This window comes from Cladophialophora immunda (genome assembly GCF_000835495.1).
Source record: "Cladophialophora immunda strain CBS 83496 unplaced genomic scaffold supercont1.7, whole genome shotgun sequence".
In the NCBI taxonomy this organism is placed as follows: domain Eukaryota; kingdom Fungi; phylum Ascomycota; class Eurotiomycetes; order Chaetothyriales; family Herpotrichiellaceae; genus Cladophialophora; species Cladophialophora immunda.
Genome location: NW_015622547.1, coordinates 181579 through 195597, shown reverse-complemented (window position 1 = coordinate 195597; position 14019 = coordinate 181579). Strand labels below are relative to the sequence as shown.

The following is a 14019-nucleotide window of genomic DNA, read 5'->3' as shown; positions in this document are numbered from 1 at the left end:
TGACTGGGTCCTCAAGGTTGAGGCACTGTAGTATCTACAGGATGACGCAATTCGCGCAGTGGATTAGCATACGTTATTAAGCACCTCGACCACAATCTTCCCAACGGGTTGGGGGGACTTTTTTCCCTTTGGCCAGCTGCGGAAGGCCTAGGGATTTAGCCGATTCACTAAGGCTTTGGCTGAAACAGAGCCTGGGCGAGAGACAGGTGTAGCCGATTGCTAGGGGGCCGTGGGGGCATAATAACGCCCTCGGTGTGTTGCTCAGGGAGCCCTCGGCGAGTCCTCGGTGAGGCTCGGCTAATAGCTCAGTTAAAGCTCAGGTTAAAGTAGCCTCCGCTCACCCTCCAGGAGCAAACTGTATAACGCAATTAAGGTTTTCGTTCTCGAGTAATATAGGTACGGAGTAGGTAGATATATAATTGTACCGATTGAGACCCTTTTTGTAGCGTGCACACCCGGCAAACTTGCCCGCATTTTTACTTTTTCCGCCATAACTGTATAAGGTATTCATGTAGTGAAGCGATGCTTCATGAACTGTCTTGTGTCAGGCAAGTGCACAGCCTGTGCACCACTAAGCTTGGGCGCACTCGCCTGGGCGCACAGTAGTTAGCCATCTACGTGCCAACTAACCATTTCGATCGATTCCTGTATGGCTGTCCAACACAGCCACCATACATAACAGCTGGACAAGGAGTAGAGCACAGCCACTGCAGCGTTCGTACCTGCGTCACTTCCACGACACCCCTCCAACGCCTCAGGCAGAGAGTTGCCTACCTGTCGCCTGCCATCTGCACGCGAACTTGTTATTCAACTCGATAACTATCGCATTGCCTACACATGCGATTTATTCTTCATCCACTATTTTCTTTCCCTTGTCTCTCTCGCGCCTTGCCGAGTATGCAATCGTCCGACAGTCGGCCTGACAATGGCTGAAGCCTTGGATGCGGTTGGCCTCATCGCGAATATCGTCCAACTTGTCGACTTCTGCGGCAAATGCATATCCAAGACCGTCGAGCTGCGTCACTCAAATAGTGGCATTCTCGACGAAAACGCTGCCATTGAGTTTGCTCTCAACCACATTGCCTCACTCCGGGAGGAGGTCGAAGTCGGCGCCATTGGTACCTCCGACGCCTCGCTCCATGAACTCTGCGGGGCAGTCGCCGCAGCAAGTTCGGAGCTCTCGAGAGTGTTAGCAAAGGTGAAGGTCCAGGGCGACAAGACGAGATGGAAGACCATGCGGAAAGCAATTAGAAGTGCCTGGAGCAAAGAAGAGATCCAGAACCTTGAGCACAGACTCGCCGGATTCCGAGATAACCTAAACTTACATGTCACGGTCAGAACTAGGTATGTAACTGAGGTCCACTTAGTTGTGTGTCTAGCCATTCCTAACCCAGGCTTGCAACTAGGCGGCAGCTCGAAAGCTTAGGAGATGAGATCGAGTCTCATTTCGGAGAAATCGGCCAGAGAGAGAGGGCCATTCTTGACTCCATCACCCATCAACGTGACCTCTTTGCTACTGCTTTGTGAGGACCAGAAAGTCCTCATTTGGGCCATCTCTGAGAAGACCACACACAAAATTGAAGAAAGCCACGAGACAACGCGCAGGGAGGTCCAGCAAGCAATAGCAAAATCAGCTGCGTCTACCCAATATGAACACGATCAGACGAGACAAGAGATTCGATCCGAAGGGAAACAAGCAGAAATAAGGAGCCAAGAATCCTATAATGCCACAGCTAAAAGGATAGAGTCGACTGAGCTGGAAATAATCAGCTCCATCGAGGCGGCCGGCGATGCTAACCAAGTTGAACATGCCAACACCCAAAGAGAGATTGCGAAGCTTAAAGGAGCTTTGCAAGCATTATCGGAGCAGATAGAATCGCGTAACCAGGAGCTTAAAAGTTTACTGTCAGCATTCAACCTATCGAAGAGCAAGAAGAAAAGGGAACAATTCTCCGAATGGAGTAATGCAGTCACTGCGGCCCTACTTGCTCTTGAGACAATGTACAGGAGTCTGAAGGTTAGTAAATTCGCTTGAAATTGGAGACATCATTGACATGGAGGGTAGGAAGTGTTATCTAGCTTGCAGGCCCGCGCCAAAGAGCTGCTGGACAAGACACAAACAAGCGGCTTCTCGACGATCATTCGCTACGCTCACAGAGTCTCAGATTCGCCAACGAGCCATGATAGCAGACTTTCAATAGACTTGATACAAAGACGGACAGACGTTGGAGATGCAGATGCCGACCCTACCGCCTTACATAAATCTGCAGCCATTTGGACTGGCCATGATATGTATTTTGGGTGTTTTTATAGATGTGCAATTCAACAACAGCGCCTTGTCAATTCTGATGACATGAACAGGAGGTGGAAGTTCCAAAACCAGCTCCGCATCGACCAAGCTTCTTCGTCGAACTTTGAGGGATTCGTGGTTGATGAGAGGCCTTGCAGTAGCTCGTGGCTATGGCTCTTTGCATCTGTCACCCTTGCGCTAGAAGCACACTTGTCGCCGGAAGGAAAGGCATTCGAGCTTTTGTCAACAACATTGGATCAGTTTCAACGCTTCAGACCGAAGAATACTTATTCCACGGGATCTTTCAGCGGACGACTAAAGGCGGATATGAGATACTGGAGTGCGTTTGCAACCATGCGAGGCATGAAACAAAGCATAAGCGGAGGTCAAATCCACCTTGAGTCTCTCAATGTTCGCCAAAAAGACGATTTATACAACCTCATCCGCTTGTTGGTTGGCGAGTGGCCGGAGGTAAGGGCAAGAGACAGGCCGGTGCCGGTGTCAGTTGAGCAGGACGGTCCAGCCACAACCATCGCTAGGAGCCTGTCCAACATGGGGCTTCCTGTTTCTCTGATTGACCAACAAGAGAAGGCCCAATCTTTACCTTTGGTGACAATTCAATCCGGGGGACCAACTATCTACTGATCTAAGCTTGCCGGGATGTACCTATACCTTAGTCAGGTTCATATCAAATGGGGTGGCTTCCATAACGAACCTCCTCCAAAGAACGAGGTGAAATGTGGGAATTTCATACCCACGTCGGCGATCATGAGGTGCGGTTTTCTTGTCAAGTGGAAAGTTACCGCAATGCTTTGAGAGTGTAGGTCATGTGTCTATGATATCCGTACCTGGGTATTGACATTTGAAGCTAGAGAACGATTGAGCTGGTCTTCTACTCGATGTTCAAAAAAACGAGGCCCAAGGAATGTGAAAGCCAGAAATCTGATGCTCCTAGGGAAACAGATTTCAGCACAAGGTTAAATCTAGTAATTTCTAGTAGAGTATTAAAATGGTACCAAAACCGTGGCTAGTTTGCTCTCAGGGGCATTTGATATTGTTCAGTGTTTCTAGACAGCCTCAACAACTCTTTTAAGTCTTATCGAGAACATCATCCGTCAAAAGATATTCTCCCAGCCCCGCCCCGTTCTCAGATCTCTTAATCTCTTAATTCATACTCAATGACCCTATTTTACCAAGGTAAATCCCTTCCAGTCACCCAGAGTGGCCTTACATTGCTCTTCATACATTTCAATCCCACCAACATGAGTCAACATCTGAGGTTTCTTGCCCGGAATATTAGTCGCATTCCACCACGAATCAGTCAGCGGGAACAAGGTGGGTTTGTTCATCGCGTCAATCATCACATCCCACTCCTCCTCGGCCTCCTTGGACGGCTCTATTGTCTTTGCGCCTTCTTTCTCCATCTTTTCAATTGCCGAGATGACGAAATCCGCCTGTGCCTCGATGATTGTGGGCCCGTTGGATAGAGCAGTGGGAGCTGGAGGGTGTCAGTGGGAAATAAAGAGGAACTGTCGCAAGGGGCGAAGAGAGGTTAACATACCGTGAGATGTGTATACCATGAAGGTATTGGGGAAGCCGTTAAAGGTCATGCCTAGGTACGTCCGGATCCCGTCCTTCCAGATGTCCTTGATGTCGACGCCGTCTTTGTTCTTGAGGCCCATCTTTGTCACCCTGTTCGTTTGTTGTGAGTAAGAGGTCTTTCTTTACCAGGAGTTACATGGAAAATGGTGAATACTCACGATCCAGAGAATGAATCAAACCCGGTAGCGAGAATAACCACATCGAAATCGAGCTGGGTGCCGTCCTCCATCAATATGCCCGTTTCGTTAAACGTTTTCATCGGATTGTCGATGATGTTGATGATCTCGACATTGTCCTGATCAAGACGTTCATAGTAATCCTGTTCAAGCGGATTTCTTTTCGTGGCGAAATAATACGGCGCTTTCATCGGGGCCATCAACTCTCGTTTCTTTGGATTCTTCATCCTCGGCCGTATCTTTTTGGCCCAGAACTCATACACTTTTTGATTCGCTTCCTTGTCCAGTACGACGTTGTTGTAGTTGAATATCATGAAATTGAAACCCCCCCGTGCCCAGAGTTCCTCAAAGTATTCTTCCCGTTCTTCGTCGGACACGTCAAAGACGCCATTATCAGGACCTTTGCCAGGAAACCCGGCCCTGGATTTTCTGCCTTCTCGGAAAAGGGCATCAAAATACCCTTTCCAGCCTTTTTGTTCGTCTGCGCTGAGTTTTCGTTGGCCCATGGGCAGACATAGACTCGGTCGCCGGATGAACACGGTAAGTTGATCGGCCTCTTTAGCGACTTCTTGAACAACTTGAACCGCGGTGGCTCCGGCGCCGATCAAAGCCACTTTTTTCCCCTTGCAACTCATGTCTTCGGGCCAGAAGCCAGTGTGGTGAATCACCCCTTTGAAGTTGGCTAAGCCTGGGAAATCGGGGACGTGTCTGCGATGTAGCAATCCAGTGCATAGGATCAAGTATTTACTGACCGAAGTGTGTCCCTGATCAGTCTTAACCGTCCATTTCTGATCGCTCTCGCTCCACTGGGCATCGACGACATGCGCATTGAAATACACATCTTTCCGTAGACCCAGAACCTTGTCGGCGTGTGCGCAGTAAGCCCGAATTTCCTTGTGCCCTGGAAATTTCTCCGTGAATTCCCAGTTGCGATATACTTCGGGGATATTAAGCTGATAGTATGGCCACTCAGAGTCTACACGCGCCCCGGGATAGCGATTCCAATACCAAACACCACCGAAATCGTTTCCGGATTCGAAGATTTTTGCTTTGAGTCCTAATTTACGCAGCCGATATAGCATCGACATCCCGCTAAAGCCTGCTCCAATAATCAAGGCGTCACAGTGGACAATATCGTCCGCGGTGCCATTTGTCTGTGCCATGGTGAAGGTGGGGGAGGGTAGTATTAGCACAAGGGGTCTTAGATTTGATTTTGAAGGAGCAAAAAGCCCAAGGAGTAGGACTCTTGCTGGTGTTTAAATGATTGAGCACTGGTCCACTGGATTCGCTAGAGAGATCGGGATGGCCTGATATTTTTACCAGGATACACAAGATGCAAGCTTCAGGACGACTTACCCATCCAACTACCGAGGATGTAGCCTATATATCTGCCACAAACGCGGTCCATGACTCGATGGTCCCCTCAAGGCTTTCCGAAATAGAAGGTTTAGAGAGCGGAAACTCGGAATTTGTCAACTGATAAGATGGAGCTGGACTTTGATATTGCAGAGAAGCATCACCCGAGGCAAACGATCAAGTGGAGTGACTGGGACTGGCTGATCACCTAATTGCTTGTAGAGGCGCATCAGCCAAGCTGAGAGGAGTCAAATGTCCCACTGTGTCTGGAGGGCAAAGGGGGCTTCTGGAGAAGTCGACCGCGGCTATTAGGAAGAAATCTGTGATTCCCCACCGTCTGGTCAAGCAATAAGTCTCAGGAGTTTCTGACTCGGCTCAAACACCGCGCGAAACACCGCGTCTAATTGATGTCTTGATCCATGTTTTGTCATACGACCACCGACTCAGTAACATAGATTCGACAAGTTACAGCGTTTAATCTCTGGTCAGGCGTGCCTGTGATCCTGAGGGATCATCATCTCCGGGTATGCTGATCGTTCCATTCCAATCCTTGAATTTTCGAGCGGGCAATCGATGCTCAAACATCACATCGATTTCGGCCGTACTGCGTTCCTTCATCTCTGGAACCTGGAGCCAAGTGACAACACATGAGAGCGCGCAAAAGCCGGCGATAACGAATCCAGTCTTCGCTCGGAGGTTGCATTCATCCACATTGTACGCATACGGTAGGCTGATTCTAAATGCGCCCATGGCAAGGCCTCCAGAGAACCATCCGATGCCCTGAGTCTGCACGAAGACGCAGGGACGAGGTTTCGGCGCCTACAGCATACGATGCTGGCTAGGCGCCGACGCCGATAATCACAATCACTGCCATCATGGTGACAGCGGTATACCTGTCCGAGTTAACATGGGCTCTAGACATCCTGGTAGGTGAAAAGGTAGGGTCTTACTAGATTACGACGACGCCTTCAAAACACCCAGCGACCCCCATTCCCAACCAGAGGACCGTTGTGATGACCAAGGTAATCATCATGAGAATCCTTCGTCCTACCTTAGTAAGTACCCACATGCTGATGATGTTTGCAAGCAGCCCTAGCCCAACACCGAGTTGAAGGAATAGGAGAGCATTGTCGGCGCTCATCCCAACCATCTGAATAAAGTAACTAGCATCGGAAAGCAGAGACAAACCGAACAGCTGCGGGAGAATGTTTGCAAATATCACAAGCAGAGTTCTTCGTCTGTTGGTGTCTTGGAAGCATTCGGTGTACGTCGCTCTGTCATACTTTGCACTCTCTTCTTCCTTCTGGAGCGAGAAGATCAGATTGTCAATGTTAGTCTGGGTGTTTGTCCGCGAACTATCCAGACGCTTCTGAGACTTGAAGGCCCGGTCAAACTGCTTCTTCCTCAACAGGTAGGTGGGACTTTCTGGTATCAGGGCAGCCAGGACCAAAGGCACGGCTGAAAAGGGCCACTGAGCAATGATCGGAGTGGTGTATGATCGATTTCCGGGATAGTCCAGGGAGGAATAAACGACGACTGCGCCAATCAATTGTCCAAGAAGAGTGAATACGGGGAAGAAAGCCATGATGGATCCTCGAAGCTTTGGCGGGAGAATCTCCGACATGTACGTCTGCGTCGTGCACAACACTCCTCCAATTGCAGAGCTTTGGATGAATTTGCTCGCGAAGAATGTGGCTCGTTTTGCGCCTACTCCGTCGCAGAACTGTGAGCAGTATAGTGCTGCAACTCCAGCTGCCGACAATCCACTCCCCAGCGCCAGGGCCGGTCGTCTCCCAAGCCGATCTTGGAACCAGCCTGCGAAGACGCTACCTCATCAATGATCGGTCTTTCCCTTTCGCCCTCATAACCATATGAAGCTCAAGACAAGTCTGAAGCATGGCACGACCAAAGTAAGAAGGAGGGCGGTACCAAATAAACTCCAAGGATCTGACTGGTCGCAGATGTTTTGTGAGCGACCAGGTGAGCGGTAACCCCGGAGAATCACTCCTCTTGACATATCAAGATTTCCAGAAGACATTAGGACCCAGAAAGCAGCGAAAGAGAATGCCAGGGATCCTACCAATTTGGCAGCAAAGCTGTGGCTCTCATGCGCCCGGCTAATAGCAAGGACTCCCAGTCGTTGGGTTAGCAATACTTGTAGGCCGTAGATGAGAAATCCTTGGACGTATTTGGTGTGTAGAGAGGGCCTTTTTGACTTTTGCTTGGGTGTCGTCGATTCGTTCCTCTTGGATGCAACTCGAGGATCTGGAGCTTCGGTGGACGAGCTAGGTTTATCCGCACGTCCTGTTGTCATTGTTGCATCATCCGCCACCATGTCGTAGTCTGCGGATGAGGCATCTCCGGCCTCCAATGTTTCGTTTTCGATTTCTTTTGTGTCTGCGGAATCATCGGGGGGGAGCGGGAAGCTTTCAATCAAGGCCTGCATTCGGAAGTAGCTGGCATAGGCGAGAACGAAAATGAGAAGAGGATAGATGGTCGTGATCCACAGAGTGGGATTCCGAGAGTCATCAAGCCAGTCAGGCAGAGCCATTGTTTGTACAAGGCCTATCGAGTGGGGATGGGAATTCGAAAGAATCATGAAAGGAGAAAGGGAGGAGGCGAGGAGAGTCGACACCAACAACTTCATCCCACTTCCGCCAAGGAATTCGCATGCCTCATTTAACGCTGGCACTGCCTGGGCCGGTCTCAACGGCTGCCTGGGCTGACTTTCCGCGCCGCGAAAGGCCCGAGTCAGCCTCAGCGACCCATTGGGTCGGCAGCAGCAAGCGCCTAAGCAGGGCCACTAACGCCTTGCAAGAGCCGCCCCAGCCAAAATTTCCCCTTCTGTCCGTCGATATAGAACACTGGCGATCCCCGCCTAGTGCGTCTCGCATATCTCGCATCAGGTTCATGCCACATCCCGTTGACCGTGGCTCTATTGCCGTTGCCATTGCTGTTGCAGCCTGAATAGCTCAGGAGGTGAACCAAAATACGCTACGAGGGTCGGCCAGACAAGGGCCTCCTGGTCCTCCAAAACGCCCCTCAACGAACATATGCTGCCAACAGGGCTCCTTCAGTATACGACCTCCGTGGTAGAGGACATGGACCTCTCTGGCCGGAACTTCCACATCACGCACTCTGTCTCGCTGGAGAGAAACACTATTCTAGCCTTGTATATCATCCAGTTCCACGTCCGTCATGGATGGATGGTGTGGTTTAAACATGTTCTTTGACAATACCAGGCTACCAGCTGAGGTTGAGCACAGACGCCACAGATAGCCTTGGCCTCAGGGATAACCAGGCGGCCCTCCAAAGCCGACGTACTTCGACACAACCACCTCTTGAGACGTCTTTTTGTCGCGGTGGGGGGCTAGAACCGCATTGAGCTATCTTTAATGGAGACTACGAGCGCAAATTTTGAGGTATATAAAGCTGTCAACCGTTCAGTGATCAAATAAATCACTCGCATCAAGAGACACAGCACACCCAGAAGAAGAATACCAAGAATCTACCAGCTCAGCCCAGATTGCAACTGTCCTTCCGGTTCCAACTGGCCATCTAGTTGGAATAAGACATGACGTTTTCCACACTTGTCCTAGTTTTATTTTCTTGTCTGGCGTTGGGCACCGATGCATTCAAAGTTTCGTTCTACAAGAACACAAATTGCGCCGGCGAATTTCTCGGGACATGGGTTGGGGGAGAGGGACAAGGCTGCCGGCACGAATATGCGTATGCGCTCATGCAATCAAAGTAATGTATTGACTAACACATGATACTAGCGGCCTAGCTGAAGGCGTGGTTGTTGAGTCTACTGGTTCGGTCGACGACTCGACCATGGCGCAATTTTACAGCTCAGATGACTGCGCCCCAGGAACGGAGATCAGTCGGGCTAATGCTGGATGTATCACGGTGGACCAAAGCGTCGTCGGGTCATACAAGTCATTCCAGGTCGTACCCATCACTGCACCGGCATCATCTTCTTCTTTATCTGCACGCCGCTCCCCTAACCAGCGACGTTGTCCTTTCCCACTTTCGCCTGAGCCCAGAGCAACTCTACCAACCTCAAAAATATATCACGGAATGCAGGTATCATTCGACAATGCAGAATATAAACTGTATCAGATCTATGCCAACACGTACGTTGGCATTCTACCTGATGAGTGGGATGACTCCATCCATATTAGGAACGATACCAACTTGGCCCGTTACGAGCTTGTTGCAGACCTTATGAGCAAGAGAGTCGACGAACGTGATTTGGCCGACGCTCTTTGCAACACATTCGCCTCATGTGTCTCTACAGCAGCAGACGTAGGCGTTCAGATCAAAGATGCCCTCCCTCCGTTGATCGCTTCGCTGAAAACAGCAGCACAAGCACGTGGACAAAAGGTGTTTGATTTCTTGCAACAACCTTTCTTCACCCAAGTCGCAATCGGTGAGTTTTATATACCAGCGCTCTTCTGTTCATCTAGCGATCGAACGAGGCCGTCTGCTAACAGAGGGGAAATGCAGATACCGTTGCCGGGCTGATTCCTGGGGCCGTCGGAGGTGTCGTTCAAGCTGTCGTAGGAGCGCAGGTGGCAGGTAACACGAACAATGCCGCAGCTTGCTCTCAACAGAATGACCAAATCGACGCCCTTATATCGATCGTCAGTTCTCAGATATCTGCCCTGTCGGCGGCATCGGCGAAGATCACTGCTCAAGAGAACGACGCCGGAGACGAGGTCTTCACTGTCACAGTGACCGTTACGGCGTGCGGCACGACTCTTGGATCGGCAGCCTGCGGCGCCACTGGCGGGTTCTGTCCTTCATAGGGGCTGGATGTTGGTATTTGTCTCTATTTTGATAGCTTGACCGGTCCATGCGTCATTCCCATAACAGCACTGCTTTCACCGTCTTGCCGCTATGTATGTCACGCGTCGTCTTCTCAATATCCCTTGCCGGGTATGTTCTGATCAATTAATCATAAGGAAACTTCCCCTCCTCATTGGCCTTGAGGAGCATAGGCAAAAATTCCTGTGGGTAGCAGTCTCCCTGGGTGCAGCCAACGTAAGCGCAGCCACAGCACGCTAGTCAGCCGCAGGCTGTAGTACCAGCAAAAACACGCTGAAAATGGGAATAGATATATGTAGGTGCTCTGTCGGTGCTCCGTCTTTGTTTTTTGCGTCCGCATTCGACACTTGCTTTATGACGACAATCTGTTACCTTTAATCAGAACAAAAAGAAGCTATGGAGACTTTGCCTAATTTTAGCACAGGAAGAGCTGGCATCACCAAAGGTCTAATCACGCCTCTTGAGGGCGGATCGGAGATACCATACGCAATTCTCGAAGGTGGTCAGCAAGGAGGACCGGTATTGCTTGTGACTGCAGGAGTTCATGGCTCCGAAGTGTCGTCAATAGAAGCAGCTCTGCGTCTAATGCGTTTGGACGTGGAGAGTTTACATGGAACTCTGATTATTCTCCCGGTGGTCAACATCACAGGGTACCGGTCTCGAAGCATCTACATCATGCCTGAAGATGGCAAGAACCTTAATCGACAATTTCCAGGCTGTGCGGACGGCTCTACAAGCCAACGCCTGGCATTCTGGATCTCGGCAGCCTTTCCCAAGTGTGATGCATATCTCGACCTTCACGGCGGCGATCTCGATGAGGATCTCAACCCTTTCGTCATCTGCAACGAAGACAGCAAAGATTCAAGAGAATTGGCCTAGCACTAGGCTTTGACACGATTGTTGCCACACACGCGGCGAGGGGAACTGCCTCGGCAGCCGCAGGACAGTTGGGCATACCAGCTTTGACTCTCGAAGTTGGCCACAACGGCATTTGGTCTGAAGACACTGTCGCAATGCATTTTGATGGCGTCCTGAGGGTCATGGCCCACCTTGGTATGCTGAAATACAAGCCCACGCCCGCAGCAGCACCTTGCCCTCAACCAAATTTCGTCAAGTTATCTGTTCCTATAGCGCCAGTCGATGGGTTTTGGTATCCTCAGGCCGCAGTAGGTTCACAGATTACAGCAGGAGACACTCTAGGAGAAATTCGCGATGCGTTCAATAACGTACAAACTACTTCCACCAGTGATGTTACGGGCGAAGTACTTTATCTGCTGACAAGTCTATGCGTTAACGCAGGCGAGCAACTGCTGGGGATAGCCTATCCAGAGCCCGCATGATTGCAAACTTGGTTCTACAGAACTGGAGCAGAAAAATCGCTACATTATGTTAATCTAAGAGCTGACTCGTATACGAGGCCCAGATTTTGGAGTGAATGTGTATTTTAATGAAATCAGTCGGTGAAATTCCTGATCCGCTCGTTGTATGCTTGAAACGTGTAGTTTTGGATACTTCCCCGATTCTCACCACCTATATGCTTGCTGTTTTGATTAGGGCTACCTTTGTGCACTATCGGGCCTATTCGGGATTTTCTTCCCTCGAGGTTGCCATGTGCGAGGGTTTATTGCTTGCTCCCACCACCATTATGTGTAGGAGCCTATCGACTAAATTAGAGTGTTATAAAATCTTATCTCGCTTGCAACTTCATTTTTATTCTGCGCTATTGCTCCGTTGCAGGCCCCCAAACTCAGAACAGTACACCAAAGCTGCGCGCACAAAGGAAGTGTTATCTATGTGAAGTTCTGCTTTCTCCGCTATCGAGAAACATGTAGCCCAAAAAGCTATAAAAGGTGACTCAGGCCTCCTCCCATGATTGTCTGGACTCACTCACAAAACGGTCTCCGTTGTAGCAAACACTTTCGAGCACTATGGCGGCTATGGCTTTGCACAGATTTGCACCACACTTGAACGAGCAAAGTCTTCCCCCGAAACTCTCGACGAAGAAAGTGACTGACTAGAAATCCACTCTCACACAGCCCGTATGTCCAGATCTGCATCGTGTCGGTCACGCTTTTCGTCGGTCCAGGTCTTTATCTGGCTGTTGCCGTAGGTGCTGTCGGCGTCCATGATTAGGACTTTTATAGCTAACACATTCTTCAGTTGATTGGTGCTGGCGGTGGTAGAGCAACATCCCTCGACGTCGCCAACATCTCCAACGGCGTGCTGTACGGATGCTATGCCGTCGCAGCACCATTTGTGGGCCCCCTAATCAACTTGTTTGGTCCTCGCTGGACGCTTCTCTTATCAAGGATCGTTATGGTACTTTACCTCTGCAGGCCATTCGTGGTTCCCTTATGCTGCAGGGGCGTATCTCGGCATTTGCGCCGCCTATCTTTGGGTCACGGCTACGTACACCATTATGGCTTACCCTGAGGAGCGTGTCAAGGGCCGCTGGCGAGCTTTTCAGTGGTGCTTTATCATGGCTGGCTCCTCGGTAGGCGGAATCATCGCGCTGAGCATCACGTGGAACACCGGCAGAGAAGGCGTGTCCAACGCACTCTGCATCATCTTTATCACTTTGCAGTGCTGTGCAGTCGTGTTGTGCTTTTTGGTCCGCCATCCAATGCATCTGCGGAGAAGCGATGGCACGGAATTGGCAGAATTCAGACATCTTTCCGTCAAAGAATCTCTGGCTTACAGCGGTCGTCTGCTCACCGATTGGCGTATCATTTGCCTGGTACCGGCCATGTTTGCGCCTGAGATGTTTTTCCCACTTCAATCACATATCAACGGCTATGCTTTCAGCCTGCGTACTGCGAGAGCTGAACAGTTTTCTGAACAGTTTCATCCAGCTACCGGTCGGCCTTGGTCTGGGCTAATTCCTGGACAACCAACGGCTCGGCGATCGCAGACGAAGAGCCCTCTTTGCTATTGCGCTTGATGTGGTATGGATCACTGGAGCATACATCGCACAAACGGTCTGGCTAGCCTCGTGGAAATTCCGTCTATCAGTTCCTGGGCCAGATATTGACGTTACCGACTCTGCTTACGCCGGTGCCATTGTCATCTACATCTTCTTTGCCGCCCAATATTCTCTGTTCCAGAATGTGGTCATCTATGTTCTAGGTGCCATTACCAACGATCCTCGGAAAGCAGCCGCATTGTCGGGGTTGCTGGTCGGCCGTAAGTTTGTCAATGCCCTCCCAGGTCATATTTTGAGCTGACAAACAAATCAAGTCCAAAGCTCTGGTACAGCCGTATCGTTCGGTGTCACTGCAACTGCAAAACCACTCATGAATCAAAATATAGCCTACTTTGCACTTACCACGATTTGCTGGCCGCTCCTTGCTTTTGTCGTATGGAAGGGCGTAACGGTTACCACCTACACAATCGAGGCTGCAGAAGGAGTCATACCACCAGTGAAAATCGCGCAGGAGCTACACATCGACAAAAGCGTAGAAGTCGATATAGCTCCGTCCACTGTTGGCGATTTGAAGTCTTGAGACTAGGCCACAAACGTCCGCAATGCTTCATGTGGTCTGGACAGAGCTCAGAAGAGAAACAAGTGAAGCAAAGTGGTTGGTGGGGAGGTGGCTTCGACCAAAACTTACTTAAATTCATCTAGATTCTAACTAGCCCTTGATCAAACCTCCTCCCAGAGGACAGTGTCGAGCAAGTTGAATAAGAATTAGCTCATTCATCCTAGCAGTACTCTTTACCATGTTCGATGCGGTGGACAGCATACAACCGCATGCGGCCCGAATA

The 14019-nt window shown here is 50.2% G+C and overlaps 5 protein-coding genes across 5 annotated transcripts; 3 read left to right on the top strand and 2 right to left on the bottom strand.

The window, feature by feature from the left end:
- Positions 1–830: 830 nt before the first annotated feature.
- PV07_10901 (uncharacterized protein) lies at positions 831–2935 on the top strand (the record flags this gene model as incomplete). The annotated part of the gene is made up of 3 exons (XM_016398275.1): positions 831–1344; positions 1407–2017; positions 2066–2935. The coding sequence occupies exons 2-3, from the start codon at positions 1430–1432 to the stop codon at positions 2933–2935; spliced, it is 1458 nt and encodes a 485-aa protein (XP_016242837.1). The 5' UTR covers positions 831–1344; positions 1407–1429.
- A 386-nt stretch (positions 2936–3321) lies between these two features.
- Positions 3322–5405, bottom strand: PV07_10900 (uncharacterized protein). Its single transcript, XM_016398274.1, has 3 exons — positions 4051–5405; positions 3852–3982; positions 3322–3788 (listed from the first exon to the last, which is right to left on the bottom strand). The coding sequence occupies exons 1-3, from the start codon at positions 5229–5231 to the stop codon at positions 3475–3477; spliced, it is 1626 nt and encodes a 541-aa protein (XP_016242836.1). The 5' UTR covers positions 5232–5405; the 3' UTR covers positions 3322–3474.
- Positions 5406–6373: 968 nt separating this feature from the next.
- PV07_10899 (uncharacterized protein) lies at positions 6374–7975 on the bottom strand (the record flags this gene model as incomplete). The annotated part of the gene is made up of 2 exons (XM_016398273.1): positions 6374–7147; positions 7505–7975. The coding sequence occupies 2 exons, from the start codon at positions 7973–7975 to the stop codon at positions 6374–6376; spliced, it is 1245 nt and encodes a 414-aa protein (XP_016242835.1).
- Positions 7976–9258: 1283 nt separating this feature from the next.
- Positions 9259–10235, top strand: PV07_10898 (uncharacterized protein; the record flags this gene model as incomplete). The annotated part of the gene is made up of 2 exons (XM_016398272.1): positions 9259–9856; positions 9934–10235. 2 exons carry the CDS (start codon positions 9259–9261, stop codon positions 10233–10235), a joined length of 900 nt encoding a protein of 299 aa, XP_016242834.1.
- Positions 10236–11267: 1032 nt separating this feature from the next.
- Positions 11268–13757, top strand: PV07_10897 (uncharacterized protein; the record flags this gene model as incomplete). The annotated part of the gene is made up of 6 exons (XM_016398271.1): positions 11268–11420; positions 12304–12360; positions 12415–12535; positions 12591–13095; positions 13166–13437; positions 13492–13757. 6 exons carry the CDS (start codon positions 11268–11270, stop codon positions 13755–13757), a joined length of 1374 nt encoding a protein of 457 aa, XP_016242833.1.
- Positions 13758–14019: the final 262 nt, after the last annotated feature.